Source organism: Drosophila yakuba, chromosome 3R, assembly GCF_016746365.2.
Source record: "Drosophila yakuba strain Tai18E2 chromosome 3R, Prin_Dyak_Tai18E2_2.1, whole genome shotgun sequence".
NCBI classification, from domain to species: Eukaryota; Metazoa; Arthropoda; class Insecta; order Diptera; family Drosophilidae; genus Drosophila; species Drosophila yakuba.
The window spans coordinates 2,935,534-2,949,231 of record NC_052530.2 but is presented as its reverse complement, the minus strand read 5'-3'; the positions used below and the strand labels follow the sequence as shown (position 1 = coordinate 2,949,231).

The 13,698-nt window shown below is 43.3% G+C and overlaps 3 protein-coding genes across 19 annotated transcripts in view; all 3 read right to left on the bottom strand.

Moving 5' to 3' along the window:
* The window catches only part of LOC6535318 (uncharacterized protein CG43427), a 52,140-nt gene extending 50,979 nt beyond the window's left edge, over window positions 1–1,161 (bottom strand). For 6 of the 12 annotated variants that reach the window (XM_039376569.2, XM_015191572.3, XM_039376571.2 and 3 more), the window contains exon 1: window positions 328–1,117. The gene's annotated coding sequence lies outside the window, so the exon portion shown is untranslated. Of the gene's footprint in view, window positions 1–327 lie in introns of all 12 variants that reach the window. The other 6 variants (XM_015191571.3, XM_039376570.2, XM_015191566.3 and 3 more) reach the window with 4 other exon arrangements.
* A 1,016-nt stretch (window positions 1,162–2,177) lies between these two features.
* Window positions 2,178–7,553, bottom strand: LOC6535314 (protein spartin). Of its 6 annotated transcripts, none has more exons than XM_039376580.1 (5): window positions 7,246–7,552; window positions 5,152–6,171; window positions 5,037–5,088; window positions 3,913–4,216; window positions 2,178–3,137 (listed from the first exon to the last, which is right to left on the bottom strand). In XM_039376580.1, exons 2-5 carry the CDS (start codon window positions 6,154–6,156, stop codon window positions 2,906–2,908), a joined length of 1,593 nt encoding a protein of 530 aa, XP_039232514.1. In that variant the 5' UTR covers window positions 6,157–6,171; window positions 7,246–7,552; the 3' UTR covers window positions 2,178–2,905. The 6 variants fall into 6 exon arrangements, with proteins under 6 accessions (XP_039232514.1, XP_039232513.1, XP_039232512.1 ...); XM_039376579.1 differs by having other exon boundaries at window positions 3,913–4,219; window positions 7,246–7,551; XM_039376578.1 differs by having other exon boundaries at window positions 5,037–6,171; window positions 7,246–7,551.
* Window positions 7,554–8,179: 626 nt separating this feature from the next.
* LOC6535313 (importin-5) lies at window positions 8,180–13,235 on the bottom strand. Its single transcript, XM_002095933.4, has 5 exons — window positions 12,890–13,235; window positions 11,881–12,030; window positions 10,722–11,816; window positions 9,125–10,478; window positions 8,180–8,986 (listed from the first exon to the last, which is right to left on the bottom strand). Exons 1-5 carry the CDS (start codon window positions 12,968–12,970, stop codon window positions 8,349–8,351), a joined length of 3,318 nt encoding a protein of 1,105 aa, XP_002095969.1. The 5' UTR covers window positions 12,971–13,235; the 3' UTR covers window positions 8,180–8,348.
* Between the last annotated feature and the right edge of the window lie 463 nt (window positions 13,236–13,698).

The following is a 13,698-nucleotide window of genomic DNA, read 5'->3' as shown; positions in this document are numbered from 1 at the left end:
ATTTTGACAAAATGTTCTTTCGTGTTTCTCAGTACTCTTTGATCTTGAGCTTGAACTAAAATTCTTGCTACTTTTTTTATATGCTATTATTAATATGCTATTTATGAACTTTTGCTCACTCTTTGAACGCTGCTGATAAAAGAGTACTGAGGAACACGAAAGAACGTTTTGTCAAAATAATTGTGCCTACCAGTGTAATGTAGTCTTTACTTAAATATGTAAAAATCAACCATATAGTTACAAATGTGCATAAATACAAAAGTACTTCACAAAAAAAATAGACTACCAATTCATTTCATTTATTATGCAGAAACTGAAAACACTCACCAACAAAATTCGATGCTCTGGTCGTTGTAGTTACAGAAGTTTTTTTCAGTTGTGTTATGACCGCGGCTACAGCTGTTTTTCGGCATCCAATTATAAAACCATTTAAACGAAAGGAAAATCTATTGAAGCCATTGCAGAGTTCAATTTTTGTTGTTGTTGTTTGGAGCTGCTTTTCGAGAACAGGCCAAAAATCATTAGAAATTTCTATACTCGAGCGGGCAACACGTACACACGCACACATCGGCGCACCCACACACACACCAGCAAATGCGGGCCAGAAAATAAAACGGAAAACGTGTTTGCCTGTGTCTGTGGTTAGAACTGTTGTTGTTGCAGCTTTTGCTGTTAGACGTTTACAACAGTCGTTGTTGTTGCATTGGTATTTGTTTATACAGGTATTTGTGAGCGAAAGAAACTATTTTTCGCCGCGTTGTAATTGCAATGACTCAGATTGCTGGATACTCTCCATCAAAATCGGAAATAGAAACACACTACCCACACACACTTCCCCATACACCTTCCCCTCGCCATTCTCCCACACAAGCGCCACTGTTGCACCGCGACGGAATTCACGGATTTTTCACTGCACAGGTGCAGTGCTACGCAAAACAAAACGGAAGACAATCGGATCCGAACTCCGTGGCTTTGGGCTTTTCCTGCCTTATTTACCGTGTGCACATATGTACACATGTATTCATTTACCAAGGGGCGATATCACGTCAGAGCGGGGTAGTTGCGTGGCCGAACTTCACTCTTAGCCTCCTGTTTTTAGCCGAGTCGAAAATGTACTGCAGACCGAAGGCATTTCAGGGCTTGAAAATGGGGCGGAGTGTGGCCAACTGCGATGAGTTGAATAAGAATAATTCCGTACTCTCGCAACCTGCGGTATTTTTATCTGTCGGCAGAGAAGGTCTCTCTGCTTCGCTCTTACGTTTTTCGTTACGTTGTTCGGAAAGTCTTCAAAATTAATAAGAACTTTATCGGTTTCAATTAAGACATCGAACGCAGTGGATAATAAATCCTTTAATGAAGAACAATTTTAATTTGACCACTGCATTGTTTTTATAAAGCTAGTTGATGCCAATTAATCCGAATATTCGGCTACGTTTACGTAACGAGATGCCGATGGAGCTCTTCAAAGCTTTAGAATAAATTAATAGGAGGACTTACAACAAAATCTCATACATCGAGAAGGTCTTTAAAGCTGTCCAATTGTTTTGGCAAAGCCCTTTCTTTTAAGCCTTCTTAGAGGCCTGCCTGGGAGTAAGCGTCTTGCCAGCATGCTGTGGTGTCTTTTAAGCCTATCAATATATCTGCCTTGTGTGTGTGTGTGCCTTGCGATCTGCTCTTCCACCGTATGCAGATTCAGGTCCCGATGAAGGGTTGAGCCACAGAGCTTAAAACTAAACCGATTTCAAAATAATTTTTGTTTGCGTTTCCCAAAAGTATGCTACACCCATTCCTATATTCACCATAGGACTCACACGAGAGCTGAACCATTACGAAATTTGGATCACTGGGGCTCCTTATTATATTACACTGAGGACATTTAGAATATGTATCTGGGAAACAAGCTAATGCAAGAAGTTTTAACACACTTCGTGTATATGTACATATATAGTATACATATTGTAAGTAGTCTTCATATGAAGATCTTTTATAGCTCGTTCTATTTATTAATGAGCTGGTTGCTGGTTCTATATTCTTGAGCTCAGTTCGTAAGTCATGGTGTACCAACCTTAGTATCTTAAAAGAAATAGTACTAAGAAAAAGAAACACGGCGTCTTCAGACGAGTCAAATAGGAGATCGAGGTGTTGATTGGTGACGAATAAGTACACTACAGACAGTGTTGCAGTTTGAGAAAAAAGTCATATATTTAAGTTCCTTTTTACCAACATAAGACTCAACATAAAACTTTTATTATAGTAGTTTTCCCGTGCGGTTTTCTGGTCGATTTTCATCGAACCGTAAAACTAAAGTGACTTACATACATCACTTGTTTCATAATTTACATGGCCATTTACGTTCTAACGCTCTAAAATAGCGTTTAAATGCGGTCATATGAAATTCTTTGCTAAAATAGAGTTATTGGTTCTAAATAAGTGAAGATAGCTAATAATTCTAAAACGTGCCTTTTTTGCATAATAAAATAATATAATAAAAGTTAGTACATTATAATTTAGCTGTTACTCAGCTGTTGGGGTGCTAGAAAACTATTTATAATTTGGAAAGACAAAAAGAAATTGCATAAATTGCACAAAAAATGTACTAAAGATTGAGCGTGTCATCCTGAATCCATCGAATCTAGTATATGCATTCAATCTGCGGTTTAAATTGATTTAGTTGTTTTTTGGAAAATAAAACTTAAGAAAAAATTATACTGTTCTTATTAGATGTTTGTCTTTGCACTATTTTTTAATCTGCTGTATTTCGTCAATTAAGTCATTGCCTTCTGTGGTTCAGAAGTTAGTAACATACATCTCTCATCCGTTTTTTTACATTAAAATTTTTTCTCAATAGTATCAATAGTTTAATATCAACGATTATAATATATAGTTTGTTCATTTGCTATTCGCGCTATTCTTTTAAAGTCCGGAGATCCGGATAAAGGGCTCCGGCATCAATAAAATGAGATTTCGATTTTCTTAAGTCTCGTTTATAGTCGCTAACCGCAGCTTCACCGGTTCGTTTGACCATTTTCTTGGCAATGCCCTTCGGAGTAATGTAGTTTACGTTCTGACTGACCACAAAAACGTTGCCCACCGTGTCGAAGGTGCCACTAGCCAGATTTCCCGTCTGCTGACCATATCTGAAATTGTAGATACACATTTATGTAATTATATAAAATATAAAATAAGCCTGCATATTGATATTTTTGTATAGCTAGACTTCGAATTAAGTAATATTACATATTTGTAACTGATTGATCAATTGACTACCAATTTCATCTACTTTTCCTTGACATTTTAAACATATATGAACGGATTGGTATTTGTATTATTTATATGATATTCAGTTTAAGATAGAGTAATATTTCGTAATCCTAGATAATTTGATAACACATCGCCCACATTTTAGAAATGGTGCATTTTATAAGAGTAACTCGTAAGCTATTCACAAGTGACAAATGATCTTCGGATCATTTCAAATAAGGAAAAACGTGTTCAACGTATGTGATTTGTTTTAATTCGGACAAAATTTCGTAACAAAATCTTTTACAAAAATGCATAACCGTTATACCCGTTACTCGTAGAGTAAAAGGGTATACTAGATTCGTTGAAAAGTATGTAACAGGCAGAAGAAAGCGTTTCCAACCATATAAAGTAAATATATTCTTGATCAGGGTTAATAGCCGTCTGTCCGTCCGTATGAACGTCGAGAACGCCAGAGACATAGACGCAGCGCAAGTTTGTCGATCATGTCGCCCACTGTTTTGCCCAAAATGTTTTGATATTTTTCCATTTTTGTATTGGTCTTGTAAATTTCTATCGATTATCCAAAAAACTTTTTGCCACGCCCACTCCAACGCCCATATTCTACAATTATTCTACAAGTAACGGGTATAATTAAGATATTCAACCCACTTGTGTTCGATTATCTTGACGGAGTTTTCACTAAGACTGCAACCCAGGATCTTGGCTGAAGTCTCGAGGCCATCGAATACGGTACTGACTCCTTCCACGGCTCCTGCCGCGATGGTCATGGCGCCCTCCATGGTGCTATTAGCCTTGCTGTTGTCGTAGCCAAATCCCTTCTGCAGCAATTTAGAGCCCTGTTCCTGAATATGAGGAGCCAGGTAGCGACCGACTGCCATTGAGGCAGTGCCAACCTTTCCAGCTATCCATCCTGTCATTCCGGCTGCGGCGTGCGTCACTTTTTGGGCCACCTCAACTATAAGGAAAACAAGGGTAGTACTAGATACATACACCATTCAGAACTTATTATTAATAGAAAAGTGCAATCTAAAAAACACTAAACTTTAATTAAGTTAAGTTAAGTTAAGAATGAAATGTTCCCACCTCTTATAGAGGTGCAAGTGTAGTGGCGATCGCACCTTCAAAACACAAAAAAATCAATATCATCATTAGGTACACTGTTTAATGTACGGAAGCTATATTTCAATTAAAGTATTTTGAAACAAATAGTTATCTGCTATGCGTCACTTTTGCCAAAAAATGATGTAATATGCTTATAATAAAACAAGATTCGCGAAGGAGAGTCTTCAACACTGACAGTTTTTGGCGGTTTGTGGGCGTTAGAGTGGGAGTGGAAAAAAGTTTTTTGGCAAATCGATAGAAATTTACAAGACTAAATGCAATAATGAAAAAATATCAAAACATTTTTCAAAATTGTGGGCATGGCAGTTTTAGGCGGTTTGTGGGCGTTAGAGTGGGCCTGGCAACATGAATCGACAAACTTGCGCTGCGTCTATGTCTCTGGAGTCTGTATGCTTAATCTCAACTTTCTAGCTTTTGTAGTTCCTGAGATCTCGACGTTCATACGGACGGACAGACGGACATGGATCGACTCGGCTATTGATTCGCATCGAGAATATATATATTTAATATGGTCGGAAACGCTTCCTTCTGCTTGTTACATACTTTTCAACGAATCTAGTATACCCTTTTACTCTAAGAGTAACGGGTATAAATGGGTTTTTTCAGCGCTCCATTGTATAAATAAAACTATCTTATTGGTTCTTACTCACCTGAAGTTTGGACAGAGCTGGGCACCTGAGCATCTACGGAGGCTGGCGTCATCTTGGAAATTAGATACGGAGTGCTCGTAAGCATAAACCCTCCCGTATTCTCGGCTCCCCTTACCAGATTACTAGCAATAAAATCAGCCACACTCACAATGTGTCTAGACACCCGCTCCGATCCGGAAACGGTATCTGAAGCGAGGTCAGCACGTTGGGAGGTCGGAGATTTTAACTGCTCCACCGTGCCAGCGAGTACGGCCTCCAATAAGTCAAGGAAGAACTGCTGAAGGTCCTCTAGTTTCATCTCCGAGTGCATGGTCTGTCCCTCTTTCGTTAGCATCAAACCAAACGCATTTTCCGGCTGCTGGCACTCCATATCCGGAAAAATAAAGGCTCCGTACTCTGTTCGGTAGCATTTTGTAATCGAGGGAACCAGTGGGTAGAGCCAAATCCCTGCAGCCCCTTCAGTTGACACGGAGCACTGTATGTAGTAGATTCCACTGAGGTACTTCCATTTGCCACCCACAGTACACATTACCAATGACATAGTGGACGAACCACTCATGGAGGTAACAGTTCCACTGGCTTCGATCCGGTACAATTTTACCTGCGCACGGAAGAGCTCATCCAGCAAGACATGGGAGTTCCGTACAGCTAAGAGCTCCCGCAACCCGGCAGCCAGCTCCCTGTAGGTTTTTGGTGTTCCACTAGCATTGGCTATATCATAATGCGTGGAGGGATTTTTCGACAGCAACGCGCTCTTTGCTCCCAACTCAGTTCGATTTTCCTCCCTAGCCTCCATGGTTTTATCATCAATGGACTGGTTCTGGGATCGCAGTACCTTAAGACGGTATCTCAATTCCGACTCAGCGCTTTTGAGCTTTTGGATCAGCGCACAGGCATCGTTCCACTCCACCTGCACGTTGTCGATCTTATCGGGAAGACCAACTGGAATTCCGAAGGTGTTCTCTATCATACGCAGGGCCAGCTCGTAGGCCTCAATGGCTTGGGCTGGGGAATCCTGCTCCTCGTGACTTACGGCCTGGTCCACCTGAGTCATGGCCGTTTTGTAGGCTGTTTTGATGCCAGCATACGCTTCCAGGAATTCGCTTCTCTCCTCCGCCATCACAGTCTCGATTATCTTAGGAACAACTCACAAACATTAGAAACCGTAAGCAGGCTCAGTAAATTTAAGTCTGGATTTTAAATATTTATGGTTATTTTATGGTTTAGGAAGATTAAATCTGTAGGAAATCCTACTGTCTTTATATTCATGTTTCTCCTTTAGCATATTTTGTAAGTGCACTGTTACGCAGGATTCCAGAGTCCTGGACTGAAAAGATCAATGGAAGGCAAAAGGACACCTGGTAACGAAAGACCCACTCTTCTAAGCCAACAGACAGGAAGTCAAGAGTGCGCCTCGTGAAGAAAGACCTACAATCCTAAGAAATATTCAAGAAGTCTTAAGATGGGTGGCAAGGAGTCGAAGGCCTCCGACAATACAAAGACGAGATCCTAGGCATACAGCAGACCTACAAGCGATCAGTGCAGCGGGGTCGTGACTATCACCAAACACCATACCTCCATACCACACCTCTTCCAGGCAATGCATTTCATTGATAGAAATTAAATGTGTAATATTGGTATAAATAGACGATCGATCTGGCAAGCGCACGCGTAAAGGGGAGAGAATGTTACCAAAAAATTGCCCGATCGCTTAACGATCAAGCGTCAGCTTAGCTTGTGGGGCAGTGAGGACTGCTGACTGACGAACGGTACGAATGTAATTATTTTTACTGACACTTCTAATATTTATTCTCGTTATGTTAGAGAGGTGAGAGGCTAATCCAGATTTCACGATCCAAATACGACGAGCTTACGCTGGCAACCTGGTGCCTGAACATCAGATTCCTCCCCCTCGGCCCTAGTCCTTATCTAGGACACGGGTACTCCGCCGACGTAACAGCATATTACTTTTTTGTTGATAGTCGTATAACTTAACAAACAAACAGAGATTACACAAGCTGCTTTCCAACGCACTTGATGCCAGAGATTTATGCTGACGTGGGGGGCAACAAACTACAAATAAAAGAGTAACCAATATGCGTCACCAAATTGGGCATGGGACGCTTTTTATTCTTATTATTGCTACAAAATAATAAGGTCAGCTGCTCTAATTCTGCCCTTCTAATGTCCATCTACCTGTTGCACTCACCTTTAGCCTTTGGTCTGATTCGCTGGGAAGCTGGAGCGATTGGTCTGCACTTCTAGTCACCTAGTGTTCCAGAAAGAACCGCTGGACCGCTCACTTTTGCGATTTCTTCATAAGTTTTACTACGCGAATTTTCTACCCCTTTTTATTCGTGCACCCGGTTGTCTTTAAACTAAAATTCGTGTTTGCCAAATATAACTTAAATTCGTAAAATATACTATGTCAGAATGATTGTTTTCTATTCGAGCTGTGGAATGTTTCGATTTTTTCCATCTTTGTTTTGATTCGCTTAATTTTCATTTCGAATCGGATCAGCTGCTTAGGAGGCCTTTGCACGTTTACTGCCACCACGTTGCCACCACGATTTTTAAATTAATCTTTAGAGAATTATTATTGAAATGCCATAGCTCCTTATTTCTCTGCCCTGAATAATTCATGAGATATGCCTTTCAGGGCAGGTTAATAACAAAAATCAAGTCAAACAAACTTACATAACATGATGAGCTTGCAGCGATGTTCAAGCACGCGCGAAAGCAATTGTAAAACATAAGCTCATGGCAATTAAAATATTGATTTAAGTGTTATTTATTTCGTTTTTATCATGTTTAAAATACAATAAATGTTATTCCTTTGAATATATTTGTCGATTTGAATGCACAAAATTATATTTCGATTGATTCGGACAACTTTTACATCCTGCTTTTTGCAGAAAGAGGCGGCCGTTCGGGCCGTATATACACACATATGTATAAACATATGAAAAATTGAGTAACGAAAATAATCTATTGGAATTTGTGTGTGATTGGGATGACATTTGGATCTCATCCATACAACATGTCAAATTCTAACGAGGCAGACTTTTGTCTTCGGGAGAAGAGTTTTGATTAAAATCACAATATGTATAGAATTATGTACCCAGATAACTCTATGGTACACATAAATGTATGATGCGTGTATCTATTTGTTGAACATATACTTCATATACTTCCGACGACGATTTCGGTCACATAAAAATAATGATAACGAGTAGCTGAAGCCACCACCCTACCCTCCTTGGCAAGTTCGCCTGGATTGGATTGGGTCTGGGGAGAAGGAGGTGCCATTCCCTAGGCGGAAGCACCGCTCGCCAGCTCCCGGTAGGCATCCTGCAGCGCCTGCTGCTGTTCTGGGCTCAAGGTGCTGGCGCAAGCGGCCATTACTTCTGGATTCGATTCCACCTGCTTGACGATGGTGAGCATACGTGTGCCGGTGGCGTTCTGCGCCTCTAGCACCTTGGTGCAGAAGGCTTCAGCGATGATGGAGACAATGCGCGGCAGATTGCAGTTGTTGGCCCCAAGAATTACCGGATGGTTGCCTTCAATTAAATCGCATAGGTAGCCATAAATGTGAGCGGCTTCTTCTGGATCCTCAGACACCGGCAGCCAAGAGAACCAAGCCGCGATAAGCTCGTCCACATTGGTCAGCGCCGACTTATTGTACTTCAGGATCTTAGCAAACGCCGAGATCGCATTCTCTGTCGCATTAATGTTCTCGATGTCGCGGGCTATGGGATCGTTGATGACCTGCACCAGCAATGGAATGATCTGGGCGCATGTGACCGCAAACTGCTCACCACCGAACTGACCGAGCACTCCGCATCCGTAGGCAGCCGCCTGGCGCACTTCTGGGGATTTATCGCACACGTACTGTAGCAGGGCTGGCGTAAAGATTTGCTGGTATGGAGCACAGGCGGGACCGCAAAATTCTGTAAGTAAAATGAGGGTTTAGAAAAGTCGTTAGTTTAATGGTGGCACAAATTATGAAAACGAATCAAGTATTCTTTTAAAATTATTTTTAAGGTATCGGATCTATTGAAATGCACAATTCAGTGAAGAAAACTCACCAATAAGATCATCGAACACGCATAAGCCCCACTGGCGATCAGCAAGAGGTCGGCTGGGCTCCAGTAGCTTGACAAAGTGCGGGGCCACCTGTTCAAAGGCGGGTAAGAACTGAGTCTTGTTGGTCTGGAAAAGGGCGTGTGTGATGTCAACGATTTTGGAAAGGATGTAAACATCTGTATCGTCCTGCTCGGCCAGCTCCTCCTCCACACCGTCGTCGTAGTCCTCCTCGTTGCGGGCCGCCAAACGTTTATCAGCGCGCTCGAAATGCTCCAGCACATACTTGTTAATAATCTCTAGAACCTGTTTCATTGCATCCTCATTAAGACAATTAGGTCCCAAGGTTTCAATGCATTTGGCCAACGAATTTAGAAGCTCCGACTGCACTTCTGGCTCCGGTTCCGTGACGATTACCTTGAGCAGCTCAGGACAAATGAACAACCACATGCCCTCTAGATATTGTGGGCCCTTTATCTTTGCGCAGTCGAGAAGGTAAGGCAGTGACTCAGCAGCAGCTGTGCGGACACCGTCATGAAAGTAAAACTTAAGCATGGGCAGCATTTGACGCACGACGTCCTCAGCGTATTCGGCAAATCCTTCCTTTAGTTCCCTAGCATAACAAACCAGCATCTCACAGGCCGAAGCCTTGTCGTCCATGCCAGCAGTGCGAATGGCGAAGTTCTGCTGCTCGCCAAGATTAATAAAAGACCAGTCCACATCACCCTCGATGTCCTCCACCTCGTCGTTGTCCAGCATCGCCACTTCAGGCTTCATGGTGGCCGTTCGCATCACGGGTCCCATGACGACGGGTAGATATTGCTCAAATTGCTTGCCAAGGATCTTGCACATACGTGCCCAGGCAGTGATCAGATAGGAGGTCTGCGGATCATCATCAGATAGCTCACCTCCTTCGGTATGATTAACCAGCAGCATATCCATGATCTCTCCGGCATCGCCAATAAACTTCTCCCGGCCCACCGCCAATCCTATCAAGCTCACGCACTCAATTGTCTTGCCGCGAAGCATGCGGAGATCATCCGAGTTTGCATTCTGGATGATGAACTTCAGACATGGCATAAGACGATCATAGTAGGCCACAAATTCCGCTTCGCAGGTATCCGCAACCGATGCAATTGTGGTCACTACCTGCTCCAGAACCAGCTTGTTTCCCTTCTCCACCAGCTCCTTGAACTTCGAGTTCAGAATGGTCTCCAGCTTGGCCATGATCCCGTCCAGATAGCGTGTCAATATATTCTTCGGGCAGTCCTCGCTGAAGTTCACCAGAGCGGCACCGGCATGTGCTTGTACTCGGGGATTTTCCACATCATCCAAAAGAGACAAGAGACCGGGAATCACCTGAAGAAACAAGAGAACATTTTTAAACATTTAAATAATACTAAAATAATAGGAAGAGTCGATAATCAGAATCTGAACTAGATTAGATGTAACTCTATAAAAACTATTAAGTGCAGTTAAAACCAATTCGACAGTAAATAATGCCTTTTCTTTACTTTTTTTTGCAAAAAATTTAATGATGTAATGCGCAGTTTAAAAGGTCTTTACAAAGAAAAATTTTGGCCTTATTGAGACAAGACTTACCTGGCTGTGGAACTTCTTCTCGAAGATCGGTGCAAAGTCGGTGGACATTTGGCCAATGGCGTTGCAAGCGGCGTATCGAACGCGAGGATGAGGATCCCTTAGGAAGTTCAGGACTCCGGTCATTACCTCATCGAGAATGGCCTCCATCTGCTTGTGACAACCCTCACCAATGGCCGAGATGGCCATGAGGGCTGCGAAGCGATGTTTCCAATCGGCATGACCTAACATAGCCGGTAGAGCGTTCATGACGTGCGGCAGCACAACTTTTCCCCCCAAGCCACAGGCAAGGCGATCCAGCGAAGACTCGGCGATTACGTTGTTGTCGCTGTGATCGTCATCATCGACCACATCGGCGGTGGACCAATTTTCGTCATCATCCAAATCCGTCATCATATGCAGAATCAGCGGAATCAGAGCCACGATGTACTTGTCCGCTCGCTTGCGTACCATCGCCGGGGCGTTCTCGGCCAGCGACACCATAACTTCCAGGACTAGGTGACGCCAGCTGTCCTCAAAGTCCTGTGAGCTGAATACCTTCATGCAGACCTCAAAAATAAACTCCAGCTGGGGACGCAGGAACTTCGGGCAGTTCTCGGTCATCTCAATTAGGAGCTTTAGCAGACTCTGGTCATCCTGGGCCTCGATTGTCTCGCCAGTAATGTGGATCATGCGGGGCAGCATATCCGCAAAGTGCTTGTAGATGGCCGTCTCGTTCTCCTTGTCGTGATAGAGGATGAATGCTCCGACTGCTCGCACGGCCTGTACTCGGACCTCCGGATCGGATCCAGCGTCCATGCTCTTGGCCAACATCTGTTTGATCAGATCAATGTACTGAGCTTCCTGGTTTCCAAATATCGAAGGCACACTGGAGAAGATCCGCAGTGCCGATTCCTGCAGCTGGGGCGTAGCCGAGTTGGCGCACTGGAAGAGAAACTGCAAGATGTCGGGCCACTGGTTGTTGCAGTCCTCGTCGATCAGATTCCGTGCCACCTCGGCAACTACCTCGCAAATCTTGCGACGCAACTGCGGTGTCACCTCCTGCTGCACGGCCAAAAGAATCTGCTGAAGCAATTGGTTCTGCGATTCAGCTGGAATCTGAGAGTAAGATAATATCAGAATGATGTTCTGACGGGGATTCTCTGTCCGCTTTTCTGCCTACCCCTTTGTAGAACTCCATAAACTCGGTGGTAAACAGACGGCGCAGCAACACGGCCGCCATCTGTCGAGCCTCCTCCGACTGCTGGCCATTTTGGATATTGCCCAGGAGATGCGTCACCTTCAGTTCTCTTGCAAGGTTGTTGTATGCGTCCTGGAATTAGAAATCAAAACAAACATTATTTAGGTGTCTGGAATTTGTATTGAATTTATGGTTTTGTAATATACATTTAAGAATAGTAATTTAAATATTATTCTGTATATGTAAACAAAATACCACCTTGACAAAATAGGGCTTTGATACAATTTAAAGCGGATCTTAGTTATTTATATTTTTAGGTGAAAATCACAATTAAATAAGTGAAGCTGGAACGGAAACTAAATAGGTATTTTTGGCAACCCAGGTGGAACTTTAGGTGGAAGCGGTACCATGCTACCCAAGGTCATCAGAGTGGGTGGGGTTTGGTGGTTGGTGTGGCGTGGGCGTGGCGGTGCCATGTGGCGCCAGAGCGAGACTTCGAAATCCGAGAGCCTTATCAACTGACAGATTGCACCACTGGGACCGTGTGTCATGGATTTTGCACCTGCTCTTTGTTTCCGTTTTCGGCGGCACTTGGTGTTCCGAATTACCTACTGCGAATTCCAATAGAAAATCATGTGGCGGCTTGCAAATTGCACAATTCGCTTTCATTTTGATTTGTTTGCCTGCTTCGCACCGTCTGTCATCCGTCGCCCTCTCCCTCACACACATGCGAATTTCGGGGCAAAGCGGAGGCGAAAACACGTTTTGTGTGATGAATCAGATTCAACTGAAATTTCGGCCGTTCGATTCGCACACCGACGTACGTACACATGTGCCGGGAGAAGATCTTATAGATGCCAGCTGCTCCGCCGTATATTTCTTCATCATCTGCAACCCACAAATCGCAAATTGCGCATCGAAAATTCGAGGCGACGGCAATACGCTTTTCGAGATCCCCAGCCACGCCGTAAACGAGAATATTGGGACTCACCTCCGCCTGCTGGCGCACATCGTTGTCCGTGGACAAAAGGGACACCAGGAGCTGCTGGAACTGGGCCTGATCGGCTGCCATCTTAGTCTGTCTGGTTTAAATGAATTGAAACACAAGAACTCGTGGAAAACACGATTTTCACTTCAGTCTTCACGCGACGGCTGCCGCCTAGAAAAGAGCAGAACGGAACAACTGGCTGGGTTGCCAAGGGTCGCACATTCGCACACTGCACTTTAGGTCGCTCTTCGCGGTCACCGTGAATCGAAAGATGCCAGTTTTTTGCTGGGTGGCGAATCAGCTGCTGTGCGACTTATCCACCTTTCTTTTACTAATCTTTTTACACAATTTTTAAGGCACAGTCACGCTGAAATCTCGCTAAAGCACCAAGGCAACACTGGCCCCCGTTATCGATAACACACAACTGCTTTTGGCGCGCAAGCGACCGCCCGCACTAGTGATGGCCGATAGCTACGTCGTTTGTAAAATCGGCTGTAGCTCTAGCTAGATTTTAAAATTAAATACCATCTTCTGCTAATGGTCAACTATCGACTTCTATGAATTGTAACAAATTGCGAATCAAAAACAATAAAACATATTTTTAAAATGTACTATTTTTTGCTGAAGACCGTCTGACAATTGTTTGTTTTTTAAATTAAAAGTCTTGGCAACCTAGAGAAAAATTGTCCTTATCTTGTACTATTTTACAAACTAATTGAATTATATATTCTTGAAATTTTTGGCTTAAGTCCCTTAATTTAATAACAGGAGCAAGAGTGCAACAACAACCTCCAGAGGATTGGCCTGAGCCG

Bases quoted from the DNA above. Each gene is read 5' to 3' on its own strand.
- LOC6535314 (XM_002095934.3), bottom strand. From the start codon at position 6,156: ATGGCGGAGGAGAGAAGCGAATTCCTGGAAGCGTATGCTGGCATCAAA. The intron at 4,220-5,036 runs GTGAGTAAGAAC...TTTTCCTTATAG, and splicing joins CAGCTCTGTCCAAACTTCAG to TTGAGGTGGCCCAAAAAGTG. The intron at 3,138-3,912 runs GTGGGTTGAATA...CTACAATTTCAG, and splicing joins GTCAAGATAATCGAACACAA to ATATGGTCAGCAGACGGGAA.
- LOC6535313 (XM_002095933.4), bottom strand. From the start codon at position 12,970: ATGGCAGCCGATCAGGCCCAGTTCCAGCAGCTCCTGGTGTCCCTTTTG. The intron at 12,031-12,889 runs GTGAGTCCCAAT...TTCTAATTCCAG, and splicing joins ATGTGCGCCAGCAGGCGGAG to GACGCATACAACAACCTTGC. The intron at 11,817-11,880 runs GTAGGCAGAAAA...TCTTACTCTCAG, and splicing joins TTATGGAGTTCTACAAAGGG to ATTCCAGCTGAATCGCAGAA.